Genomic DNA, 21,384 nt, shown 5'->3' on the forward strand with positions numbered 1-21,384 from the left:
TGTTGGCTGCTTTTGGCTAGTTTCGTGCAGTGCTGGAAAGACCACCCTGACTGTAACAAAGATGTGATATGCAATAAGATTCAGTGCTCATTCATCTAAAGAGTTATACTCTCATCAAGAACTCTCGTGACAAGAATAAAACTTCATCCTTCATCCAGCTTGATCCTTTCTTGTATTTCCTGTCATATATACATTGTGAGAATGGTGGATGCCAACATTCCAGACAGTGAAGCCAGTTTATGCTCCCTGCTAATCCCTGCAAATCAAAAGTTAAGGCTTCAGACTGCTCTAAAAATTTTGAAGCAGTTTTTCCCCCTTCACTTGGCTCCATGTGATGTCAAAAAGAGCAGATATCCTTAATGTGGTCATCTAAGCCCCGCAGTTCCTGTTGTGAGCACACAAGTCCCACCCACCCGCTTCCTGAGTGAGGGGCAGCCAGTCAGAAGAAAGATGCCCTAAAGAGTTGAGGAGCTAAAAGGTCTTTTGTCAGGCAGAGGATAACTGAGGTCCTGTAAGGTAAAAAAAAAAGAAAAAAAAAAAAGAAAAGCCAAGCTACTCTAGTAGAGTCCAAGATTTTTTTAAAAAAAAGCTTGACGAATAATAGCTCCCTTTAATGACACTGCACTCTGGTGGAAAGTTTTAAAGTCTGTCACCCTTTTCACCACACTTGGCATCACTGTGAATTATGCACCACGAAGACTGCAAGACAAGAAACTAAGCCAGGAGAAAACAGGCTTTCCAGTTGCTGTTAAATTGTTTCTTTTTCTGGCATATCCATACCTTGGCATCATTTTGATAATAGAAACAGACAAAAACAGTAACTAACTAACTAAAAAGAGTCGATACGGACATTAAGATCCAACTTTTAACTGTAACTACTTATATGCAAGCATTAATAAGTATATGTTAATGAGAGGGGTTTTGGGAAATCAATCTGAGAAACTTGTAATGTGGTAATAAGTTATGAGAATCTGAATCAGATTACTTTGTTAATTCTGATTCTGATTAATTATAGAATTTTAATAATCTTAACAAAAAAAAAAAATATTCTCCTGAAAATAATCCGGTACAAGGACTGGAATGAAAATGGGTAAAAAAACCAAAAAAACCCAGCTAATTCCAAAGGGGGAAAAAAGACCTTCAGGAACCTGGAGAACTACTTCTCAAGACCTCTTTTTAAAAAATTACAAGAAAGCCTCATAATGAGGGGTGACATATAGTATGTGAGAGCAACTAGAAGAAGTCTGGAAAGCTGGAAATCAGGAGTCACTCAGAAACTCAATGACACCAAAAATAAGTGAAACGGCACTCAGAGAAAACATCCTCTACCAAGGTCGAGAGATGCAGCCACATTTTTATGAAGTTTTTTTTTCTTTGCCTCTACCTCTTGAACAAGTTTAATGAAAAGACTTATGGACTGAGCATGGCAAAGCCAAAAGTAAAGCAATCCTGGGTGGATTTGTCCGTCTGTCTACACATGCTGTGTGGTATTTTGTGTTTCCTCCAAAACTGAGCCAGCATTCACCCGCAGACAGATCTCAGACAGCAGGAGAAATGTTAACGCTACTGTAGGATGGAATAACACCCGACACATAGACACACATGCAGACACACACTCAGCTGTGTAATGTATCTGCAGACAGACCTCTAATATGTCTGCATTATCTCGCTTGATTTTAATTCTATGTTGAATTATTGAAAATTTGCCAGCTCACAGTAGCTCTCTTTTGGCCCATTCCAGAGGCTGTCACTCAGTAGTCAGTCAGCAAAGGCTTTGTGACTGTGAGCTTCAGGTTTATTGGTTGTAAAGGTCTCTCTGTGGCTGCTTGGAAGGAACTGGGAGCATTCGGCCGCCTGTCTTGGGGCTTGTGAAAGCAGCACAATGAGGGTTCAGTGGGGACTTGCAACGGTTCTGCCTGTTTGACCGTGCTTCACGTCAGAGCAGTGGAAAGTTGAGAAAAAATAAGCAATGAGGTAGTTGGTGCTTGACAGATGTGAGTTTATGATACGAAAGCTCATGTTGTTTGGCTGAAATTGTATCGTGCCTGGCTTTCCTAACCTAAAAAATATATATATATATATATATGAGAAGCTGCATTTAGATACTTCAGGAGTAAATATTTTTGTGTTTGTGTGATGTATTGATATAGTTGGACCTCAAATTAAAGTTTGCACTATGTCATTTAGCATTTGCTAATTAGTGAAAGGCACAAAATAAGGCTGAGGCTATTTGTAATTACATTTGCAGTTATTTAGTCATGAAACTGAGTACTGTGTCATTTTTATTTAGACCTGAATTAACTGAATTACATAACAAGTCAGTGTAACAAAAATGTTGCCGCAATTCACCCCGAGGAGAACATAAATGTCTGTCAGTCTGTCTATAAAAGAAGACTGTGGCCAGTGTGGTGTTACAGTTTGGTTTGGGAGTACAGCTTTGAAGCCTGAGAGTTTTGCTTTTTGCACGTCCTCATGTTGATTTTTAGAGGCAGATATGTCTGCATTTAAATAATAAAAATGGGTACTGAATTATCTGCTAGCTTGGAAGGCAGGAAACATCTGTAGACTGTGTAGACTTGTGTGTTTTGCTGCTAATTAGCCCTCACTTATGAGTGAAATAATAATATGATGTCATTTATCAAAATAACTGGTGCATGATACCCTATTCAGTAAGTATCAGTCCAACAATGTTTGATCCCCTTCAAAGAAAGTTTCGATAATGCTGCTTAACAACAGCTAACAGAGGCTAACAATTGCAACAGCGCTTACCAACAGAAAAGTACTGTATACACAATAACTTTACTTCAACAGGCAACAGTTCAAACAAAGCTGAGAGGTCCAGTTTAGCGTGTTTTAGCCTAACAGCCAGTCCCTGAAGTGCCTTGTGTGTGGACCATAGATAAGTAAAAGTTAATACAATTTGAATTATATAGAATTCACTCTTGTGGTCATAAAGTAGGATTTAGTGATAGAGATCAAAACAGTTTAACTACACATGGCTACAAACTGTATTCCTGCTGTAAAGTTGTTCATTTTAACACAGAGATCAATTGGGAGCCAGCCTTAAGTGACCATTTGAGGGACTGTTGGGCATGATTCAAAGTTACAGATGGCACACAAACACATTTACAGGCAGACACGTGCACAGTGCAGACAATATAACAGTTTTGCTGAAAGAAAAGTCTTCATTCAACATTCATTTTTTCACAAATGAAGAACCTTTTGAGATGAATGATTCATACTTTCTACTCGCTGTCTGAAGTTATTTTAGCTCTAAACACATTTATGTGACCAGACACAGAGGGTCTTTCATTCCTCAGTGAGCATTTCTAAGTGATACTGCAGACTCATGATGGCCTATTTCCATTTTAGCTGATGCAATAAATAAAAGTGCTGGATATAATGAATAACACGGAGTATATGTGTACAGTCTGGGGGGGAAACGCAGCGGCATATAGAGGCATAATTAAATCCTCAATTCACTCTAACACTTGTGTCACCACTTCATATGTATTTCTGGTCATAAGATTTTAAAAGTGTGTGTCATTTTATATCCCGTTTTACCTGACTTGTGAACAATAAATAATGCAAAAATTGTAAAAAGGCTATGAGCATGTACACAAATGCGATTACAATGTTGGCTGTTCTTCAGGTAACGATGACCCCCTTGTTTCTGCTGTGTGTGTCCTTACCACTCATCTGGGCAACAATATCTTCTGAAGACCATGATAGTAAGTGGCCAAAATTTAATTGCTCCTCTTAATGCCTCTTACAAACTTTTTTTTTTTTTTTCCCCAATTTTGACCCCTTAAAGATACTTTTTGTAAATACCCTCTGAAGAACTTTCACCACCAGGGGGAAGCATTTTACCAGCAGTTATATTAAGAGTTATGACTGTTAATGTTGAATGGGAGGAAAGTCCATGACAATTTGCACTGTTTAGGGTTCAGTTGTATTTGACCAGACATTTGAAATTTGAATTCAAAATAAAAAGTAAATAATATTTTTTGTTAAATACTGGTATGTCTTTGCCCACCCTAAGAAAATAATTTATTTTGTACCAGATAGTCTACTAGTCAGCCTTCTTTGGGCAAGACGTTTGCTAATTTATAGTCATGTTGTACTTATCTACCAACTTTGCGATCTTTAAAAACCTTGATATATTAATCTTCTGATGGTCATTTTTGATTTCAGAGAGTGTCGTGTACTGTTCGCCTTAGAGACCTTCAGTTTTTAAAATGAAATATTGATTTGCTTTTAGAACAAAGGGAAACTGTCTTATACAACACACCACAAACATACAATATTTCCCGAGAACATTACCCCAAACCTAAACCCTACAAGTCCCTTTTCTCCCCCTCCACACCCCCCGCCCTCCCTACCAACACATATCACCTTTGCAGCACAACCATAACATTCCAATGACACTACAGGTTAACATAATGAGCAAGGAGGAAGGTACAGAGACCTTCAGTTTTGTTTTAGATTCCTGATACCTTTACCTATTTGTGATGACACTTCACCCCCTTTCCCCACTGGTCCTTAATAAGCAGTATCATTATTACGCTCTCGTAGAGCTGGGCGATATGAGATTTTTTCATATCATGTTAAGAGATTTTCTACATTATACATTATAACCAAATCTCTATAATACAATATAATCAAGTGTGCCTTATATTTTGTGTGTTCATATATTTTCACATAACCAAGCTTATTGTTAAAGAGAACATAATGCATTCCTTACCTCAGTGTGTGATGTCAGATAAGCATGATATACTTCTGCATTGTTATTTTCAGTGTATGTGTGCAAGGTCAGATAAGCTGAGATAATGCCTGACCTCTCCCTTTTCAGTTAAAAGAGGAAGTACTATGTAACTTACTTTCACTATAAATAAAGCAAGCAAGCCTGCACTCGGTGTGTGTGTCTTCTCAGAGGCATTCACCCGTGCGCACGTCTTCTAATACTTTCTGAGTCGGTCTGCAGTTGTCTCATTTCTCTTATCTGTGTTTGAACAAATGTCAAACCCCTGACATATCACGATATGTTTTTTTCATTTCAGTCGATAACGATATCTATCACGATATAAGCCAAATAACTATATTTGTAAGATTTAAATGTGCCGTTGCTCTCAAGTAAAATGTGAAATAATCAGCAGCCTGTTTTGATTTAAATATTTATTTCTCATAATAAGTTCAACAGGGTAGATGTACTTAAGGAACATGAGACTTTTTCAGATAAATAAAGGCAAATATTGCAAACTACACAAAAGGCAGCCGCTAAAGCGTTTAAGTTTCAAAATAGAACAAACGAAACAGACTAAATTGTCAATTCCACTTAGAAACAAAATATTAATTCTAAAAATAAATCTTAGTTTGTTTTACAGAAGAACAGACAAAACTGACTAACTTTTGTCAATATCAAATAAACTGAGAACTAAAAGGAAATACTCAATCTCTCCTTGTTGTATAGCTTAGCTTTTCAAACAGTTTTAACAGTTACTTTAGTCTGACAAAAGCCGAATGACGAATTAGCGCTTCCAGTCAGAGACTGAGGCTACGTCCACACATACACGGGTATTTTTGAAAACTGAGATTTTCCGTTTTCGTTTTAAAAAATAATCCCGTCCACACATAAAGGGAGAAATGAAGGAAAACGCTGCTATGAACATGCCAAAGCAGCAGGTGGCGCTAGATTCCTAACCGTGCAGAAATATTGGCCAATCAGAAGTCTAGAAGCCTCGGTGGGAAAAAGTAAACAAAGCTGGGGCATAGAAGCAGAACAGAGTCGTATGTGTGGACGGACAGTAACTGTGTGTATATGTAAGCATTTAAACACTGCAGAGAGTAGAATTAACAGTATTGTAGAAATTCATTTCACCGAAACAATAACGTGGCGCACAGTGTGACGCATGCACCAGTTTATTGTATTTCCAGACTTGTTTTCGGCACAATTTACAGTGCACGCTACTCTGTTTTTTGTCAGACTTGAAATAGCCGAAATACCTTCACACTACGGAACTTCTATGGCTCTTCCGTTCGACAATCTCTCCGGCATTGGAACCATCATCTGTTTTCTCTTAAGGTCACGCTCGGTTGATTTTTCTAGTCGGCGCACTCATTTCCTCCATTACCCGCTGGCTGCTTCCCAAACAAACACACGTGCGGCTTGGCACTTGTGCTGTACGTAACAAGTCACGCGACGTGACGCTGCGGCTGTGATTGGTTCGGCTCTGCGCTACTTAGTTTGGATTGGCTAAACTTTTATTTTTTTTATTTTTTTTTATTTTAAGAGGACAAGAGCGGCGAGGTCTATCGCGATAGCTTAATTTCTCTATCGAGTAAAAGTTATATCGCGATACATATCGTTATCGTTCTATCGCCCAGCTCTACGCTCTCGTGAGGTTTCAACCTTGTCAGTGCCACAAATTGGTTAATATTGATTCGTGGTCTGTGTTGTCTTATGTTTTGAAATGTCTCTTGTTGCTTCATCTGTCTTACTATTTCACACTTTGCATGAAATTTAACAGATGTTTATTGTGGTCCCAGATTTTTTGACCTGACTGCATCTCTGCACAGTATATTAAATTGCACCTCGAACAATTGTGCCTATCTTTATCCCAGATGTTGAAAGCACATTACATGTCAGCATCCCTGTGGAGATGCCTCTTCGTCCTCTCCTGGGGGGAAAGGTGGAGGTGCCATGTTACTTCTTGGATAAGAGCCTCAATGACACTGGAGCCCTGACCGTCGCTACACTCTCCCACCGCATTAAATGGACCTACATCACCAAGGACAAAGTCGACACCATCTTAGTGGCATCGCAGGGCAAAGTTGAGGTCAAGCAAGATTATTTGGACAGAGCGATGTTGGCTAACTATCCGCTGTTTCCCACTGATGCCACCCTGGAAATGACAGAGCTTAGGTCCAAAGATTCTGGCATCTACCGCTGTGAGGTGACACATGGCATCGAGCACAACTACGATACTGTGGAAATGCAAGTTCAGGGTACGATACGAAACCACTAACAGCTTTCTTCACTTTAAAAGGGTGTAAAGCAGTAACCAATCATTGTTTGTGCCTGTTTCACTCAAAGTGAAAGTTGCCAACAATACACTTTGTTTTTATCTGAGAACTGCCCTCTGCTAACTTTATGTGTCTCATAGGTATTGTGTTCCACTACCGTGCCATCTCCACGCGTTACACCATGACATTTGAGAAGGCCAAGGCAGCCTGTATCCAGAACAGTGCCACCATTGCTACCCTAGCCCAACTGCAGGCTGCATATGATGATGGATTCCACCAGTGTGATGCTGGATGGCTTTCTGATCAGACGGTCAGGTAGTGTTTACCCTTTTTAACCATCAAATGTTGAAAATACTTATCACAGTTGCAGAAGATTGAAGAATAGCCAAGCACTCAATGCAGAGAGAGTACAAGAGTACAAATAGAGCAGGTCCATGATAAGATTCTGTCTCTGTACCTGTCCAAAATTATAAATCCTGATTCACTTTGATGTTAGAAAAGTCCAGTAAGAGGTTTAATGCTTTTATCCTTAACAGCTTCAGAAGAAGTCATGTTGAACCATTGCCTAAGATTTCAATGTGCAAATAAGGCAATGAAATCGAGAAAAGTATTTTGTATGTGGAGGTAAAATTCCATAGCAGTCATCATAAATGTTCAAATATTGGACTTTAACATTTTTATCCAAATCAGAGATGATAAAGCAGAACATGTTGTAAGATTTGCTGCTTTGAGGTGGAATTAGCCTCAGGCAGCTCTATAGTTCAACAACACAGGTTTTGGCATGAATGACTACGGTCAATTTAGAATCACCAGTTTACCTACCACAAATGTCTTTTAGTTTAAAACTGAAAGCAGGAAATATGTGGATGGATAGTTAAATTTAAAAAGTGTCTACTTTGCTGGGGACAAAACCACTTAGAATATTTACCTGCAATACGTTTCTCAGTTATTTCTTTTCTTTCCTCAAGGTACCCCATCCATCATCCACGAGAACCCTGCTACGGAGACAAGAGAGAACTTCCTGGTGTCAGGACCTATGGGGTGAGAGACGTCAACGAGACCTATGACGTGTATTGTTTTGCTGAAAAGATGCCAGGTAGGCTAAGCAAACAAGGGCAAGTTTTCAAAGCTCCCCATGATTCACAGAAAACCTCATAGCATAAATAACTCCATCCGTTCACATCACTGTGCTTTCCTCTCTTCTTCTACCCTCCTTGCTTCCAGGCAGAGTCTTCTACTCTATGTCTGTAGAGAAGTTTAGCTTTTACGAGGCAAAAGATCAGTGTGCTAAACTTGGTGCCAGACTTGCCACCACAGGAGAGCTTTACCTCGCCTGGAAGAATGGTATGGACGTGTGTAATGCTGGCTGGCTGGCAGACAGGAGTGTACGATACCCTATCAACATCGCCAGGCCTCAGTGCGGAGGGGGCCTCCTGGGAGTGAGAACCGTCTACCTGTTCCCCAACCAGACTGGGTACCCCTATCCAGACGATCGCCATGATGCCATTTGCTTCCAAGGCAAGTACTCTAGGAACTCTAGTACCCTACGCTGGTATCATGTTCTTTTCATTGAATGGTGTCTGTGGTCTGCTCCAAGCATATCAACCTGTACTGTGGCCAAACAACCCTACGTCTGATTCAAATCTCTAGAGCCCATAATTCCAAGAGGCCTGGTCATGGATGATTTTTGTTTTTTTTGTTTTTTTTCTTTAGCTGTTGAGTTATTTTTGGAATTCAATAACTTTGCCTCTAAAACAGGTCACATTTGTATTATCGCTGTCAGTAGATGTGAAAGTCAAAGGCACATCCCATTATTATATTTTGGGTACTTGGAGACAGACCTTTCCATCAAGTGGTATGCTCTTGGGTTGAACTTGCAGAGGTGGCCAATCAAGCTACTTTTATATTGGTTTCCTTAGAGTTATGGTGTTTAAATCTATTCACTAACAGCAAAGAGACCCTAATACCTAGGTTTGAAACAGGTTTCACATCTCTTGCTTTAGGTTGTGATCACTAGCACTTAAAATGGCACTGCTCATTCTAATTTTGTCAAAATTTTATGTTTAAATACTTCTATAATAGCTCCTTTATGTTTTAGACACAGTTCCAAATACAGAGCACTGCTTGCTTATTTAAATGCAAATTATGAGAACATCAGTATTTCCCTGCCCTTATTCTTTTACTTGACTATATTGCTCTTATAAATTTAATAAATATGTGAGGTGTTTTTCTAACTGGATGTGTAAATGTCTAGATGTGCTGACTACTAAGGCTATAATAATTTGTCAGTAATGCAATTTTATTTCCTTAGCCGATGAAGACAAAGATGCCGTGCCTGGGCAGACCACTCCATTCCCATACATTGTTACCGTGGCGCCTCCTGCTCAGGTGCCGGGCATCATCCCTTCATCTGAAAAAGAAGAGTCCAAAACTGGGGAAGTAGTTACTCTGCCTCCACTACCTATACCTCCAAGTATGACAGATGTAGATGCCCCTATGGCTCCGACTGGTACGCACTTACACGTTATAATCAATAACAGAATCCTCTGGAACATTTTTCCCTACATTTTAATAGGAAATTTCAGAGGACTACAATACAAGTACAAAAAAGTGAGGTTGCCACTGTAATCCTGTAATCTTGTCCCAGGTGTGGTGTTCCACTATCGACCCATTACCGGTCGGTATACTCTAACGTTTTTGAAGGCTCAGCAGGCTTGCCAGAACATTGGGGCAGTCATTGCCAGTCCTCAGCAGCTGCAGGCAGCCTTTGAGAAAGGTCTACATCAATGTGACGCCGGCTGGTTAAGCGACCAAACTGTCCGGTGAGACATGTAGCATAGATATATATCAAAATATACATTATCTTTGTCATACAGTACAGTGAGTTTTAGTTTGAAATGTTTTACTTTGAACTCTGGATTGCAGCCCTCATAGTGACATCAAAAGAAATAAAAAAATATTTCATATCATAATTTTTATTGTACAGCAAACCATGTCCTTATTAAACTGCACTTACACTCTCTTTCTTCCTCAGGTATCCAATTGTGTCACCCAGAGAAAACTGTGCTGGTAACCTTCTAGACCTCAAAGGAGTCAGATCCTATGGCCTGAGACCAGCCACTGAACTCTATGATGTATACTGCTATGTTGAACGTTTGACAGGTGAGGAGCTTTAATCACTCTGAGGACATCAAACTTCCACTTCTGTGTCCTCTACAACACTCTAAACAAAACTGTAACATCTTTCTAACAGACTGTTTAACCACTTCTGCCTGTTTGTACTTTCTGTTAGGTGTGGTCTTCTTCACCACTGACTATGGCAGATTCACTTATGAGGAGGCTGTGCATCACTGTGAGAAACTTAACGCCACCCTGGCCACTCCTGGGGAGCTCTATGCTGCCTGGAATCAAGGACTTGACCAGTGCAGTCCCGGCTGGTTAATGGACCGCAGTGTCCGCTTCCCTATCACAACCCCCAGGTCTCACTGTGGAGGCAACCAGGTGGGAGTCCACACCATCTACACCTACCCCAACCAGACAGGCTTCCCCAGTGAGGACTTGCAATATGATGCCTACTGTTTTAGAGGTAGGAATGGGTTAAGTGTGGATTCATTTATGTGCAAAAAAAAAGCATTAATTTCATTATTTTCGTAAATAAACCATTGATTTTATATATTTCAGTTGCATTTTTTCTCAGAATGATTGCTTCATGTTTATTGAGGGTGAAGAATCTTTTTTATTGCATGGAAAGACAGATTTCACTGAGGCTCGTTTGAATAGAAAGATGCATTGTTAATCAGATGTTGAGTTGGCAATAAACCCTGAACATTGCCACTGTGAATCTTGACGTGTGCTATTATACACTGGGAAGTTATTTAAAAGTAAGAGATACATGGTTTGAATCAATTAAGGTAGGGATCAGTTGTTGATGGATACCTTAAAGATTGGAAAAGTAAAACATAATTGATAAAGAGGTAAACACGTGAAACAATATAGATGTGATCTTGTTGTATAGTCTGCAATGTTGATATTTGATGTTTTACATTTTTATTATAATGATACTGATACAACGTTTTATCTGCATGTTTTAACCATCCCAGAAAACTTCATCTGCTCACTGCAATTTGTTTCTTTCAGCTGAAGTTCCCGTTGTTTATGTTAACAATGAAACCAGTGTAAATTTGACCACAGTGACTGAGGATGTTATCAACAAGACAATAGCTATCACTGATAGCACTGGTAAGACACATGCATGCAAATAGCACTTTAAAATCCCTGCTCTTTTCTTGGCTTATTATTACAGTTGTAATGTTTGGTAAACAAAACAAAAACTCACAAAAATAAATGTAATATGGCCTTGCTTTCTACTGTGAATGCAGGTAAAAATTTCTGATTTTAAACCTTATTTTGTTTGCTTTTAGTTGCAACTACTGTAGACTACAATGAAACTGAAACCAGTACAAACATTACTGATATTGACTTTGTCAATGAGACCATCATCACACCTCAAAAAGTTATTCCTACAGGTAAGACAGCCATAAACAACTTTGTCAATCAATTAAATCAACTGACTTAATGTTTAATTCTACCTATTAATGTCTTGTGTCAAAATTTTGATGTAATAATTTAATACCAGGACTCACTTTTAAAGTCGTGAAGAGTTTGAGATACTTATTTGAGTTTTTTAAATACAAACAATTAATATATTAGGTTTTTTTTTCTTGAATGTCACATATATGTGTTACTAAATTGTCTAGTAATCACTTCTAAAGCCATTAGAGTATAAGCCTTATATAAAATATTTCTTATTAGAAAGTAATACAATAGGTTTTGTCAAACTAAACACAACAGGTAACTTTTCTCACTAAGCTATAATAAACTAATTCTTGGATTCTTGTCTGGATTCTTACGATTCCCCACAGTCAAAACCATTCCGGTACCAGTTGATTTTTCGGGCTCTGGTTCAGCTGAACATTCAGCCAATGGAGATTTCTCTGGAGAGTCTGGCACCTCCACCTCCAGCGGTGATGGATCTGGGTCAGATGTGGAAGTCAAGTTTAGCGGAGACAGTGATGTCTTCTCTGGAGACCAGTCTACCTCTGGAGAACAACAGGAGGCAGAAAGGGGAAGTGTTGACATCTTCACATCTGGAGAACCTGGTAGTGCATCTGGAGATCTGGGTAGTGCATCTGGATATCTGGGTAGTGCATCTGGATATCTGGGTAGTGCGTCTGGAGATCTTGGTAGTGCATCTGGAGATCTTGGTAGTGCATCTGGATATCTGGGTAGTGCATCTGGAGATCTTGGAAGTGCATCTGGAGATCTTGGAAGCGCATCTGGAGATCTTGGAAGTGCCTCTGGAGATCCTGGTAGTCCATCTGGAGATCCTGGAAGTGCATCTGGAGATCTTGGTAGTGCATCTGGAGAAACTGGCACGGTATCTGGATCTGGGGAGGGGTTTGACAAAGAATACTCTGGTTTTATTACATCTGGATCAGATTTTCCCAGTGGAAGTGGGGACACCAGTGGCAGCAGCGGAAACTCCATAATAATCATGTTAGATGGAAAGATGGTGGAAGTTTTACAAACCCAGCAAAAGGCCACCGAGCAGGAACTAGGCCGAGCAGGATTTGATATCTTGGAATCAAGTGCATCTGGGTCAGGAGGTATGTCTGCATCAGGTTCCCAAGAGTTTTCAGGTCGCATTGACTTGACGGTCCTACCATCTCTGGAGAAAGAGTTGTCTGGATATCCCATTGGATCAGGGTTTCACAGTGGCTTTTCCAGTGGTTTTCCATCTGGTTTTTCTGGCAGTGGCTCTGCCTCTGGACACTCTTTGCAGCATCACGATGATGTTATCTACTTAACAGATGATGAAATGGTAGAAATGACTCTACCAACACTGGCACAACATCCTGAGCAGGGCAGGGGTGTGGTGGAGATAAGTGGGCAAGGAAGTGGTTCAGGGAACAGAATTTTAGATCAAATCTTGCAGCCATCAGGAAGTGGCACCACTCTGAATTTGGAGGAACTGCAGATTTATTCAGCTTATGATCAATCGGGACATGAGGAAAAAGTCCAGGAGGGGAGCACACCCTACATCAGCCCAACCACGGTACCATCTGTGTCTTTAGTCACTCCTGCTGTTGTGGAGGAGCCAGAAGTGAAGAAAGGTATGTTCTTTTTGTCTGTTGACATAGCCAACATTTTGGGAAAGAACCTTATTTATCAAGCAAAGTGACTGCATAATCACTCATGTTAAAATGAATGCCTATTGTTCCTCGCTATAAACTTATGTAGACACCAGTGATCCAAACCCATGGAGCTTAGGATCTGAGTCACTGAACAACAGCACGCAAAACTGAAAAAGTTGAAGAAGCCAGATATCTTTAGTGAGACGTATATTTGTTTATTTGTTTTTAAGATTTTTGTCCAAATGTGTGTAGCTGTGCAGGACTGTCCCGATGACTGGGTGAAGTTTATGGGCAGCTGTTACCGGCACTTTACAGGGAGAGACACTTGGGCTGAAGCTGAGAAACACTGTCAGGAACTCAATGCCCACCTGGTCAGCATCAGCTCCCAGGAGGAGCAGCAGTTCCTCATCTGTAAGTAACTGTTGGAAAGATGAGTGACCAGCCTTCGACATTATACAGGGTGGGCCATTTATATGGATACACCGTAATAACATGGGAATGGTTGGTGATATTAAAGTCCTGTTTGTGGCACATTAGTATATGTGAGGGGGCAAACTCCTCAAGATGGGTGGTGACCATGGTGGCCATTTAGAAGGCGGCCATCTTGGATACAACTTTTGTTTTTTCAATAGGAAGAGGGCCATGTGACACATCAAACTTATTGGTAATGTCACAAGAAAAACAATGGTGTGCTTGGTTTCAACGTAACTTTATTCTTTCATGACTTATTTACTTATTTGCAATCACCTGAACGATTGTCATTATTGATTAATTCTGCTGTCTACCAGAAAATCCTGAAATCAAGTCAAGTTAATTTATTTGCATAGCACATTGAAGTATAGTAGAACAAAGTGCTGCAGAGCAAGTAAGAAGTAAAGAAACAGTACAAATGATTTAATTTGTGCCCTGATGCTCAAGTGCATTTGTGATATAAATATCAAGTATCCAAATACGTTTTCACAGGACTGTATTTGCTGTGAGCCAAAAGTGGTAAACCACTGCATCACGTCACATCAAAGGGCTATCGACATAAAACATGGGAAGGTTAAGTCATATTTGTTTGAAAGGCTAAATTGACGTTGTCACTTCCCAACAGCTAACGGTGAGGAATACCAGTGGATTGGACTCAGTGACAAAGATATGCAGAATGTGTTCCACTGGACAGACGGGAGTCCCCTGGTGAGTTTGGTTAGAGATTCAGTTGTGTACTCAGGAAGCCATAGCACCTTCTGGACAAACCTGATCTTTCTCAATCATATATTTTTTTTTTATGAATTTTATGAAGATTTTGTATAGTTAGAGAATTCTTACTTTTTACTTAATTTTAAAGTTTTGTATTGGCAAAATATTGTTCTGTAATCCTTTTAGACCTTTGAGAACTGGAGGCCCAACCAACCAGATAACTACTTTGACTCTGGAGAAGATTGTGTGGTTATGATCTGGCATGAGGGTGGACAGTGGAATGACGTGCCCTGCAACTACTACCTTCCCTTCACCTGCAAGACTGGACCCGGTCAGTTTACTTGATTAAACATCTCGATTACTAAAACGTTTAGCTTTCTGTTTTTAGAGGTAATGTCAGTGAGGTAGCTTTATTTCGGCCAATCATAGCACAGAAATCATAACTGAAAAACATTGCAAGCACAAAACTCTTGATGGGGATGGGAATTGATAAGTATTTAGTGAATCTGATTCCATTATTGATATAACTTTTTCTTAAAAATAATGCAGGAGTCCAAGGAGAAAGCAATTCCTCATACGTTTCTCCGTAAAATGACCCGAAACACACTGTCTCACAATTACCATTTAACAATATAAAGCTGAGGCTATGGTCCAACACACCAGCACAAATCTCTACTCCAATGAGGACACACACACAATCTTTTTCTTAGCATTTAGATACAAACACAAAACTGACACAACAAAGCGAATATGAAAAGCTGAAGTTGTGTTAGCAGCATAATGCAGTTGTTTCTGTCCTGAAAGCAGTCTCCACTGTACCATCTCACTCTTGTCATTTTGTGCAATAAAAATAAAAGTATCCACGTTGGAGACTGCACCACTACCTCAGGCACACAAAATCAAATGAGCTGACTGCAAGTGCAAGTGGACTCAATAAGCGGGATCTGTAGGCAGGCACGCAAGCGATTCCAAGGAATTAGACTACTGGGAACCAATTGTGTATACAAGAACTGTTCTCGATTGTCATCCGTAATCAGTCATGTTAGCCATGTTTTAGAGTGAACCAGGAGCCTCGATTACACTATGATAACACCAGACTTTATTTTAAATTGTCAGCTCATTGAAATATTGTTTTTGTTTTCATTGTTTATTTATCTCTGTCAGTCATGTGTGGCCCTCCCCCTGAGGTGGAACATGCCCAGCCGATGGGCAACATCACGCCACGCAGCCCTGTCAACTCTATAGTCCGCTACCAGTGTGACGCAGGCTACAAACAGCGCCACCTGCCTGTCATACGCTGTATGGATGACAGACAATGGACAGAGCCGCAAGTGGAATGTACAGAAGGTGATTTATCATTCGTTTCTAACTTGAACCTAAAAGAGTTGGGCCTTACAGTCACAAAAAGAAAAACAAACCTGGCAGACTAACATAAAAAAGACAAAGGCCTAAACATCATAAAACAATGCATTATAATAAAATTAAAATTAGTTTTTTGTAAGACCCCTGATTGAAGACACTTGAACAAGGAACCTTTACAGTTCTCTGGATCTGGCTGAGTTTGTAGTTGTGTGTTAAATAGTTATGGCACCGTTTCAGGAAGCTGCTCTGGCTATGGCAGCAAAGTGATAATGGAAGTGATGCAGCTCTTAAGGATAGGCCAGAGTCACTTGTTTTTCTTGAAACATATAATTATACAAAATAATTAAAAGACCACAAAAAAAATGTTTGAAGTCTAAATAAAAAGCAAGCGATGGCAAGTTTAGTTAGAAAATTGCAATCCCAGACTATGGGTGCATCAGACTAACACACATGCCTGCTAGTTAGTTACTGTATCCAGTAATAAAATACTTAATTTTGACAACTTTCAATACTTAAATTGTACAGCTACACAGAAAAACATATTATTAGTTAGATATGTGTAACTATAATTCCCCAACAGTGCAATCACTGTGGAAAGACCAAGGTCAGTTACTACAATTGGAATTTGTGCCGTGACAGCCCTTACACTAAACAAAGTTTAAAAGTGTGAGTTGCTAATTAGCTGCAGTCACCAAAATCGCTTTTGTATCAGGGTGTTAGCAAGTTTATTTTTGGATTAATGGTTGCATTTGAACATGTGGATTTATGGGAAGTGACTGTTTTTTAAAGCCGGCTTCAAAATCTAATATGCATCTGTGCCAAGATATTAATTAATCTCTTGCATGAAGCATAGCCTGAAATCTGTATTTTAAATCTTTATGCAGTACTTTCTAAATGTAGACAATACACACCACCCTTGTAAGAATCATAGTTTGTAAGTTACAGGGCTGATTGTCCATTTCAACCAAAAAAAAAAACACTAAACTGACCTTGAAAACCTTGTTGGACGTAAGACAAATTTTAACATATTGTTAACATGACCCCACTCTACACCCCTACCAACAAATTCATTCAAAACTTTTTGAGCTATCATGTTTACAGATGCATGGAATGAGATATGGAATCAAACTGAATTAAACCTCTAGCTCTGGGTGTTCCTAGTGTTTTAACTAGGAATGCAAAACCAAGGCAAACAGAGAATGTATATCTCGAGTGAGGCAGGAGTAATGTTTTGTGCACAAAAAGTGTACCTCCAGTAACACTGACACTCTACCATTACACCGATAAAGATTTTCTGAAATGCATTCCTTAACCACACCACTGACTGCACGATAATTCTTAAAGTCTTCTGGCAGCTCACATTTATATGATGAGCATGTGTACCTTTTCTTCTGCTCAGCTGGTGCCAGCCATAACAGGCTAAACAAAAGATCCCTCAGGAGAAGAAGTAAAGGAGTGAGCACCCCGTGGGAGCAGAAACTGCCCTGAGCAGCACTGAAAGGACATACAACAGAGAGCCACAAAGGACCCCTCGTGTAAAGAAGCATGGACACCAATGCAAATGCCTGACCAAAACGATAACATGCCCTCCCCCTACCATGGATATCCACCAACTGAAGCACATTTAGACTGATAGTGTAACTAACTGATGTTTTGGGTCTTTAACAGTCACTCGTCAACTTCTTAAGGCACTTTTCTTTGTATTTATAACATTTAATTTATAGCTATTATCCGGTATTTTAAAAAAAAATCTTAACGCAAAATATTTTCTGCAATGTGCTGCCAGCACTGCAGACAAGGTCAGTCAGATGAAACTGTCCGTCAGTCAAGAGAGGCTGAAGAGTAACATGTGAAGTCCAAAACAGCCCAGTACATGTGGTTGACTCTCTGAAGTCAGATTCATTGCTAGTATAGGGTAAGTGTTTTCCAAGATCTGTGTTTCTTTCCTTTTTCTTTCTTTTTTTGTCTTTGGATCTAAAGACCGAATCTGAGTGATTCTGAGAACTGAAACAAACCTTTTTTTTTCTTTCAATCTACATATACCAGCAGAGTGATGATTAAATCATCTGGTCGTGACAGCTGTTCAGAATGCAGTAAAGTCATTTCATCTGAATTGAGGAGGCTTTGAAAATTAGAATTTTTTTTTCTTAAATATAAGTAAAGTCCTGGCAACACATTGGTACAAAAGAACTCAATTCTTTAATCCTGTAGACCTGTGGTTCTCAAACTGGAAAACACCTTCTTTAGAAGCCAACAAAGGTTCCACCCCCCCCCCCCCCCCCCCCCCCAAAAAAAGTCAGGATTATCACACCAGCTAACTCTTGTCTCATTTTTTCCACACTAATATTTTTTAAAAACATTTTAAAATCAAAACAAACAAACAAAAACAATAAACAATAAAAAAAACATTCTTTCATTTTAGTTTAAATTCAGTTTGACTATAGTTTGTCATCCATCCAGTGCTGCCATAATTTGAAATCATCTTTCAAGCCTTAAATGATTTTGTCACAACCTCCTCAGTGCTAACACATCACCACAGCTTCAGATATACTGAAATGAATGTGCTGTTGTATTTGGTAACGAGAAAGTTCATGATTGAAGTGCAACAATCCTGGACTGAAACAGCAGGCACTCATGCACTTTGGAAGTTTTTGCTCATTTCTTTGCTTATCATTTGAATCCAGTGCGCCTTAAATTTAAAAAAAAAAGAAAAAAAAAGTCACCTCAACAACAGTGTGACCTGCCATCTGCTGGTGGAAAAGATGCTCTCATTGTCTTTAAAGTTGGGTAGATTTCTTAAAGGCAGTCCTTAACTTCTGTTGTTTTTTTTTAAAATATATTTCTTACTGTAAATATTCTCAGCAGAATTCTCTGAACAGCAGGATCTGTCATAACTTACAACGCGCACGCAGTTTAATTGTTTTGATTTATTCATCATCTACTTTTTTGTCAGGTTGTTAGTTAGTTAACTGGAAAGTTACACATATGCATCACCAAACACATGGGCGTTTGACAGCCACCAGTACAGAGGAAGAAACAGGCTGGGTTTTTTTTCTTTGGTTTGTTTATTTTGTGGAGGTTTCTGGCTGTGTGTCAAGTAACAGGGTATTATCGACAGACATTCTTAAAAAGAATAAATTAGAAGCAGCAGAAATTAGGAAAAATAATGACATGTAGGGTTCGTTTTGGGGTGGATGAAACGATTCTGAAATGTTGACCATGACCTGTGAAGGTCAAGATTTGCTTCACCTCTGAGACATTGCAGTTATTTTAGTGCATATGTGACCTTTTACAGACCAGCTCACAAACACTGAAACCTCTTAGTCGCTCATGGACAGGCATACAAAAGTAGATCATGGAACTCACAAAGCAAACGCTTACACATTTTTAGGTTTTTTTTAATAACATTCAATTATATGAATGAAATCCATTGATGCTCCCTCTGTACTGCAGTACTGTACATAATATGTGCAAAGCTCAACCTGAAGAGTGAGTCTGTTTCAGTGTTTGTGAACTACTGGTTCTTCCAACAACTAAAATATCTTAAGAAATAAAGCAAAATGATCACATAGATGTAAATTCTGCTGTAACTGTTCAGATCCCAACTTCTGATGTGAACATACAGTATACCGTAATGTGCTGTACTGAATAAAACTTGGAATCATCTGTCTCCTGGAATTTTTGTCCTATTCTTAACGATTCAAGAGTCATCAACATTTTCTGTTTGAAAAATTTTTTTTTTCTTTTGGTCGTTTTTATGGAAGCATCTTTCCCTTAAGCGGTCGAATTTGAGGTAAAGTCTCTGGAGCCAGAGGCACAACCTGGCATACAGTTTGTTTTTACCTTCCTGTGGAAATACACTGTGAAAAAAAGCACACGATAAATAGCTCCTTCATCGGCCACTACAGCAGCTACCTTCATCACTGTAGTCACAGCAAACAGATCTGCTCTGTGTATTTCTACCAGGCAGTGTAGCTGTGTGTATATTTCAGGCATGTATACACATCCGTGTGGTGAGTCTGCCTTCGTGGTTACACGACACATATGTGTGCAGTGATCTGAGGTGTATGTTCCAACCTGTGCAGGCATGAAATCTGTATGTGTCCACTCAGGTAAATAGGATGTGTTTCTAAAATCCAGTGGCAGCATAGTCACTAGAACGTCTGTTCCCACCCACATGCAGGAGGGCGTAGCGACATGTTTGACTCCACTCATCTAAAAGCACATAGTGCCCAGACAGAGTGGCGCATGTTAGCTTTACATAAGGTGCCTGTTTTGTACGGCTCAGGAACCTATTTCAACTCTCCCGTTTGAAGAGTAAAGTGAAACTAAATCAGTACCTAGTGAGCAGACTTCTTAGTGGTTGTTTGCAATCTACAACAAACAGGAAATTCAATGAACAAATCATAGAAGGTGTTTCAGAGTTGCAAATCACACAATATTAAAGGATATCCAAAATATTGAAACATAACTAAGAACCACTCATTGCCTTTCACACTTTCCGTATTTTTTGATAGATAGACATATATATATACACACACATATATATATACACACATATATATATATATACAGCAGCTGGATAGCGTAGTGGTTAGACTACACGCCTTTGGAACAGAGGATCACAAGTTCGATTCCTGCCTATCGAAGCAAGCCTACCGCAGACATGAGCGACACAGATAAATATGAAGGCATGCCGGCTCGGATGTCGCCCGGATCAACAAGGTCCGCATCAGGTGTTGAGGAACCAGGACACCCTGACGAAAAGTGGGCTACTGGAACAAGAAGGCATCGATGGGCGTTGTTGGAATGCTACTACGCAAGTAACCCCGCCGGAAGGGGCTACATGAATAGGATGAGGGACCTATGGATTCTTCGATACCCAACATTCACAATGACGGCAAAAAAGGGCTCAGAGAAGAGCTCGAGAGGATGTGGAGGGTGAAGGGAGTGGAGGATGTGGAGGGTGAAGGTATATATATATATATGAAATAGGGGAAATGATTACTTGGTCCCCTGCTGAATTTCTAAGATTGCGTCATTGATTTGCTCAATTACAATGAAAAAAATTTAATCAGATTTTTATGGTAGTTACAATTTAATAAAGAAAGATAAAATACTTACTCAAAAATCCAGAAAAAAAATGTGTTACATAAAAGTTAATACATTTATTCACATGTCACTGAGTGAAACAAGTATTTGAACCTTACAATCCAGACAGAGTTCAGTCTCCCACCTATTGGCTGTGTCTCACATCACAATCAATAAATCATCAAGTATAGATAAAGCACAACTGTCCACAGAAAAATCCTGAGTATGATCCAAAGAACACCATCCCCTCAGTCAAGCACAGAGGTGGAAACATTATCCTTTGTGGCTGTTTTTCTGCTAATAGTACAGGACGACTTCATCACATTCAGGAGCCAAAGTTGGGACCACATACTGTAAAATCTTGGCCGAGAACCTCCTTCCTTCAGAGGTCTAAAGATGGATGCGTCTTCCAGCATGAAAATGAACCAAAACATACTGCCAACAAAGAAGTGGTTAAAGAAGGACAAGTTAAGGTCATGGAGTGGCATAGTCACCAGACACTCGGCCTCAATCTTACAGAAAATCTATGATG

General features: G+C 39.5%; 1 protein-coding gene across 3 annotated transcripts; it reads left to right on the forward strand.

The window, feature by feature from the left end:
- Positions 1-3,655: 3,655 nt before the first annotated feature.
- Positions 3,656-19,428, forward strand: acanb (aggrecan b). 3 transcript variants are annotated; one of them, XM_085412854.1, is made up of 17 exons: positions 3,656-3,731; positions 6,622-7,005; positions 7,164-7,338; positions 7,992-8,119; positions 8,248-8,541; positions 9,335-9,532; positions 9,671-9,845; positions 10,058-10,185; positions 10,316-10,609; positions 11,161-11,262; positions 11,445-11,549; positions 11,946-13,196; positions 13,470-13,628; positions 14,314-14,396; positions 14,586-14,730; positions 15,564-15,746; positions 17,161-19,428. In XM_085412854.1, exons 1-17 carry the CDS (start codon positions 3,659-3,661, stop codon positions 17,247-17,249), a joined length of 3,966 nt encoding a protein of 1,321 aa, XP_085268980.1. In that variant the 5' UTR covers positions 3,656-3,658; the 3' UTR covers positions 17,250-19,428. The 3 variants fall into 3 exon arrangements, with proteins under 3 accessions (XP_085268980.1, XP_085268982.1, XP_085268981.1); XM_085412856.1 differs by lacking the exon at positions 3,656-3,731 and adding an exon at positions 4,683-4,976; XM_085412855.1 differs by lacking the exon at positions 3,656-3,731 and adding an exon at positions 4,995-5,820.
- Positions 19,429-21,384: the final 1,956 nt, after the last annotated feature.

This window comes from Rhamphochromis longiceps, linkage group LG7 (genome assembly GCF_057381845.1).
Source record: "Rhamphochromis longiceps isolate RC_006_pf linkage group LG7, R_longiceps_female_GT1.1, whole genome shotgun sequence".
Lineage (NCBI taxonomy): Eukaryota > Metazoa > Chordata > Actinopteri > Cichliformes > Cichlidae > Rhamphochromis > Rhamphochromis longiceps.

Excerpts from the sequence above, each read along its gene's own strand:
- acanb (XM_085412854.1), top strand. The coding sequence starts at position 3,659 with ATGACCCCCTTGTTTCTGCTGTGTGTGTCCTTACCACTCATCTGGGCA. Across the intron at positions 10,186-10,315 it reads CTATGTTGAACGTTTGACAG|GTGTGGTCTTCTTCACCACT; the intron begins GTGAGGAGCTTT and ends ACTTTCTGTTAG. Across the intron at positions 13,197-13,469 it reads GGAGCCAGAAGTGAAGAAAG|CTGTGCAGGACTGTCCCGAT; the intron begins GTATGTTCTTTT and ends AAATGTGTGTAG.